Source organism: Pinus tabuliformis, chromosome J, assembly GCF_031772625.1.
Source record: "Pinus tabuliformis cultivar Carrire ecotype Pingquan chromosome J, CPIR1, whole genome shotgun sequence".
NCBI lineage: Eukaryota > Viridiplantae > Streptophyta > Pinopsida > Pinales > Pinaceae > Pinus > Pinus tabuliformis.
The window spans coordinates 1,240,086,528-1,240,092,680 of record NC_142295.1 but is presented as its reverse complement, the minus strand read 5'-3'; the positions used below and the strand labels follow the sequence as shown (position 1 = coordinate 1,240,092,680).

Below are 6,153 nucleotides of genomic sequence, written 5' to 3'. Positions count from 1 at the left end.
ATTCCTTTTAGAACCTGATTCAGTGAGAAATTATGTGTGAATCTCTTGGGACAGTTTTGAATAACTTGAACTTCTTAGTGGTTGGTGAAATTTGTTGGCAATGCTTTATGCTAACTTGCTGTCTGCACTTGCACCATTTGCCTTTAAGAAGTGTGGATTGATAATCACTGCAATGGAGCAAAGTTACATTGGTTGGTGGGAAAGGAATTACCTGATTCGGTGAACATATAATTTCAATTAAACAGTGGTTAAACAATCGATTATGATAATCACTGCAATGGATGCTCCATTGCAAATTATTTTAACCTTCATTTTATAGATTTTATTGCTGATCTCTTTGATCGTATTGTCAGTATGTAATTGAAATTACTGTGTATGGTGCATTTTTTTCTATGTTTCTGCATGTTTAAGATTATAAAAGGAAGAATGATATACCATATCAATCATAAACCCGCTTTTAGTTGAAGCAAGAATATTTTTGATCAACTGCTACTTAATTTAAACTAGTGAAAATATCAAAAAGAATTGCTTTAAGAGAAACAAGACATCATTAAATATGCACGCATTGCACCTTTATTCACTTACAGTCTTACACACTGCATCAATATGAAATATGACGGATCGTGTGTGGGAAGAGAATTCTACAAGTCAAGGGTAAAAACCATTGCATCAATAAATATGTATTCCCTGAAAGGATAAAATAATGACAACACAAATATGTACATCTTGAAAGGGTAAACTGATGATATGCTGCTTGACTAACAAGAACATGATCAAGCAAAATGGATTCACTGCATGCAATTTTGATTGGCCAACTTGATCCACAGATCTGAGACTAGAAGGATTTGATTGGCCAACTTGATCCGCAGATCTGATTGGCCAATTTTGATTACATATAAATTAGAAGGCAGTTTGCTTTAGCTTGAAATACAGAAGAAAAATAGTTTTGTTCGTATCACTTACCTATCAAAGCATGTAACTAAACAAGATTAATACCAACAGAATTAAGGAGAAAACTTCTAGCTACTTGGGGAATGCCATCCAGCACATCAATAATATTATTGCAAGAGCTTCTAATTGATGATGCAAAAGAAGTGAGGAAGCTAAAAATTAAAGCCCAGCTAATGCAGCTCAGCCTCAAAAAGAACCCAAACCCCATTATTTCATTCTTTGTCATTCTCAGCCTTTGGTGACATGAATGGCTAATATTATTACTTTCAGTGTTGTGGCCTATTAGTTAGAACCATTACTAACAATTGTACACATTACAATTATGCATTTCTACAATCTCTGCAAATCAACCAATCCCTTCACAGAGTTCCTGTTCTTTGTTCAGCTAGTTAGTTATTTAATAATGATTAAACTATAAAGATTGTAATAATTTCTCCTGCTCATAGGATTGCACTCATCATGAACAATCCTGATTAAATGTCATTTACTACTGTTTGATTTATCATTTATACTTGAAATTAACATCGACTATCACATGCTGGAACCAACAGCTTCAACCAGGGCAGCCACAACAAGAATTAGGAGTCATGGATTTTCTACTAAGTTTGCAAAATCAGAGCTGAAAAGGAGTAGCCAAGATAGTCATAGCGAACTTTAGAATCATAGGTACAATTCAAAATAATGAAAAGGCAGAGCGTGGAAGAACAAGGATAGAGACATGGATAATCAACAATTGAAGCAACTTATAATGAAATTGAAACACTCAGTGAAACAAATACAACAAGCAAGCTTTCTTTCAACATGAAGTCTTTTCCCTTGGCTGTCACCGAGGTCCCTTCATCCTCTGCAACTCTAGCTCCAAAAAATGATTTATTTTCCAAATTCATGGAAATCAAAAGTAAGAATGTAGAGCTTAAAAAGATTTCTTTCAATGAGTTATGAAAACAAGGTCCTTCTACAAGCACTAGATTATTAACAACAATGGATTTTGGAAAGAAGCAACTACAACTGGCAGTTTTAGAGCTGAAGACACAAAATGTTAAAACTCCTTATGACTACAAAGCAAGTAGGCTCACTGTTAACTTGGAACAGATACATCCAATGGACTAGATGGACCTTCCTAGGCAAACAGGTGAAATGTTGTGCCATTCTTATAACAACTCAGTGGCTACTGTGGAAAAATTGGAGAAATCTTTGAAGAAAATCACTAATCAGTTGAGACAGGAGAAGACATCCACTGAAGCTAAGGAAAATAGAAAGCATGATTATTAAATTGGAACCTGACCCAAACAATATCAATGCCATCCAATCCCTCATGGATGTAAGGGATACTGCTATAAATGTCCTTAGGAGAAAATTGAACATGTTCAAACAAAGGAGTTAGATTCTATCACTAAGGAAAAAGAGATATTCTTCTCATTGATGATTGAGCAGAATAAACAATTGTATCAACTAGAAAAACAAGTAGAACAATTGCTGAAAGAAAGAGCTAGTCAAACTATCTCTGATACTCCTATTGAAACACAACAGTTAGAAACTGAAAAGTTGACTAAGGTAATGTAATCACTCAAACCAAATGATCAATACATTGATAATTTGAAGAAAGAATTAAAGGATAAATAAACCTCTCTTATTATTGCATCTAAAGAGAAGAACGCATTTTCAGATCATATTGAATGGTTTAAAAAGCAATTAGTAGGTGCTCCGTCTCTAGTTGATGCAAGAAAAAGTTTATGGGATGACATTATTTCTTATGTTTCAAGGTAATTAGGGAAGAGGAAAAATTATTCCACTTAAATACAATAGTTGCACAACAAATCCATGAAGAATTAAGACACAAGCCAACCTTAGGCAACAAGATTGTAAAATTTTTAAATTCTAGAGGCAAGGAGCAATTAAGGGTAGTAGGCATCAGAGATAGAACTGGTTTAATTATAAAGATTAAGAAAGTCCAAAAAGAAAAATAATTTTCATAAGAATGTATAAGAAAAATGCAGAGAAGTTCAAAGTGATTTGGATCATTTTCACACCAAATTTAACATCTTGAGAGAATTAGGACTACCTACATCCTGGACAACACCAAATAAATTGATTTCCCGGTAGGCCCACTAAAAAATATTGATTGAATGAAAAGGGGATCACAGTAAATTTGTAAATTTGAAAGAGGAGATAGATGGTAAAACACTCATCAGTAAGTTAATGAATGATTTCTACATCCATTGCTAGATCAAATACCTGTTTCCAGTTTCTCTTACTTATAAGAAATGCTCAGATTTGGATGTAGCCTATAGGAAGATGACATCTTTCAGTGATCCAGTTGGTGAAAATTGCGACAAATAGTTGCAATCCTTCCTAAAATTTATTAACTACAACAGAAAATTCCAAATAAAGAAACATAACCGGAGCTTTTGATTTAATTTGTAACAAACTATTTATTTTCTATTGGTTAATTCTATTTTTATAATTTTTCATAACAAATTGTTGTTATGGAAACTTTTAAATTTTAAGAAGCAAATCGAGAGAGGGGTTGGATTTTGTAATCAGAAAATACTTTCATATATATTTTTTGTAGGCCTCAATTTTGAGATTTAATCAAAGGTTTCACATACTGGTTCATGGCAGTGTGTGTTTATCTGTGAGTAGTTTTCTGTCATTCTTTTCTATTCTTCAGTACAAAGCAGGATTGTCTAGAATTATTAGAGAGGAAAGATTGAGGATAAATCTCCCTTATTTCCATGATAGAGTTATGATATTTATGAGTATTTGATTTCTACTATTTGCTAATTTCATTCCTCAAAGTATTTGAATTACTGTCTATGATTCTGGTTATTCATAAATTCGTTTTGTTAAACCTTTTGGGAGTATTGCAATAACGTTTTCTACATGTATTGTATTAGTAAAGTTTATTCAAGTTGAGTAAATTATTTATTCAGTACAGTCTTAGTATCTTATTTCAATTTTCTTAAGCTAAGAGATCTGCCATAATCAAAGGCCTTCCCTTTTGATTAAGCTTAAAAACAAGGTTCCAAATTTTATTGAATCTAAAGGCCACCACCTCCTTTATAAAACAAAATTCCCATATTTTGTTTCCTTGGCATAATTTTTTATCCAAAATCTGTTTGCAATGACTAGAAACAACAGAAGGTACCCAAGCCCTCAATTGATGATATTCACGACACATTGGAGGGAGTGAAACTAATCAAAAGAATCTACTTGAAGTCCATTTATCACTAGATACCTGTTGATCCACAAGATGTGTGGAAGACATCATTCAAAATAATTTTTTTCCTTACCAAAGTAGAGTTAGTTTTCATGTATCAATACCATATGACAGAATGTTCACAGACCTAAAGTGTTCAAGAAAAACATGTTCCAATGAACAGTGGTCTAAAAACCTGCTGGTCTTCAAATTCCCTGTACTCTTATAAATTTGTGTAGCTTGAAACATCTCCATAGTCAGTGGATTGCATTACTTTTGTGATTTACAGATTTCTAATACAGGTCTCCAATGGCATCCCAAGTAGTTCATGGTACACTTACTGCCACTATATTTGAAGCTAGGCACCTCAGTCATGGAGGCTTACCCAGGTTGCTGAGAAAGGTAATGACGTCAACCACCTTTGATTATGGATCTTGTATTTGATGTTTACTGAACAGTAGTACATCTTGTTGAGAAACAAGGTGGAGAATTTTCCAAGATCCTGGTTTTGGTTTATTGATTCTTGTTTCTCTACAAGGTGAGGACCTTGCTGAAGCCCAGGTTTGATCTTTTGTTTAAGAATGCATATCATTTTGTAAAAATTTTGAAGTAGGACTAATGATTGTGAGGACCTTGCTGAAGCCCAGGTTTGGTCTTTTGTTTAAGAATGCATATCGTTTTGTAAAAATTTTGAAGTAGGACTAATGATTGTGAGGACCTTGCTGAAGCCCAGGTTTGGTCTTTTGTTTAAGAATGCATATCATTTTGTAAAAATTTTGAAGTAGGACTAATGATTTTTTGTTGAGCAGGTGGGGGAGGAAGTTAAGGAGCTTCTCCATCTAGATGAGCACATTGGATTATATGCCACCATAGATATTGGTATTGCTAGAATTGCAAGAACCAGAGTTCTGTCCCGTGAACCTACAAACCCAATTTGGAACGAAACTTTTCACATACTCTGCGCCTACACATCGCCTTCTCTGGTTATCAGCGTTAAGAAGGGATTGGAAATCTCTGCACAAGTGGTTGGAAGAGCCAAGATCCCAATCTCAGAAATCCTCAGCGGCAAGGTCATCGAGGGCTGGTATGACTTATATAATGAAGACTTTTCCGAACAGCTGAAGAAATCTCAGATCCATGCCCGCCTCCAGTTCAAACAAGTCTCAGAAGATCCATACTGGGGTTCCGGGATTCGAGATCGAAACTTCCCAGGAGTCCAGCATGTGTATTTCAAGCAGAGGAAAGGATGCAGAGTCAATCTGTATCAGAATTCTCACTTATCAGAAAATTATCGTCCCAGGATCGAGCTGGGTCATGGCGAGGAGCGCGCCTTATACAGGCCTCCGAGACTGTGGGAGGAAGTGTACCAGTACATTGATGGAGCCGAGCAATTTATATACATTGCTGGATGGTCTGTAAATACCAAGATTACGCTTGTGAGGGACAAGGAAAGGATGATCCCTGGTGCAGAAACTGTGACATTGGGTGAACTTTTGAAGAAGAAAGCGGATCAGGGAGTAAGAGTTCTGGTCCTTATCTGGGAGGATATAACGGCCGTGGAGCTTCTCAGTTACCAGGGACTCATGCAAACCCACTGTGACGAGACCACAGCTCTTGCGCAGTCGTTTGCAGGCAGATGTTGCGCAGAAACCAGCGCAGAGGATGCAGCGGATGCGCAGAGCAGGCGTAGAGCAGGTTGCAGAGGATATGCAGAGCAGGATGCAGCGGATGGTTGCAGCGGATGCGCAGAGCAGGCGTAGAGCAGGTTGCAGAGGAATCCACGTTCGAAAATGAAAATGATGAAATGGGCGCGAGGGAAGGTGTGGTCATTTGAAAATGGGTCCCGGTGCGCTGACGTGGATGGCGGGAACGGAGGGTCGCCGTTGTCAAAAACGAGACGGGGCGGGCGGGCCCTCGTTGGTGGGTCCCGCGTATGTCACCGGAAACGCGAGGTCGCCCGCCGGAGTTATGTATGCCATCCCAAGCTTGTGCACCACATACAT

The 6,153-nt window shown here is 36.8% G+C and overlaps 1 protein-coding gene across 1 annotated transcript; it reads left to right on the top strand.

The window, feature by feature from the left end:
• The first annotated feature begins 4,364 nt into the window (after nucleotides 1-4,364).
• On the top strand, nucleotides 4,365-5,910 carry LOC149231675 (phospholipase D alpha 1-like). The gene is made up of 2 exons (XM_089381713.1): nucleotides 4,365-4,552; nucleotides 4,960-5,910. The coding sequence occupies exons 1-2, from the start codon at nucleotides 4,460-4,462 to the stop codon at nucleotides 5,908-5,910; spliced, it is 1,044 nt and encodes a 347-aa protein (XP_089237839.1). The 5' UTR covers nucleotides 4,365-4,459.
• Nucleotides 5,911-6,153: the final 243 nt, after the last annotated feature.

What these genes read in the sequence shown, in the direction of transcription:
- LOC149231675 (XM_089381713.1), top strand. Translation starts at nt 4,460, where the DNA reads ATGGCATCCCAAGTAGTTCATGGTACACTTACTGCCACTATATTTGAA. An exon ending in TACCCAGGTTGCTGAGAAAG is followed by an intron (nt 4,553 to 4,959) that starts GTAATGACGTCA and finishes TTTGTTGAGCAG; the next exon opens with GTGGGGGAGGAAGTTAAGGA.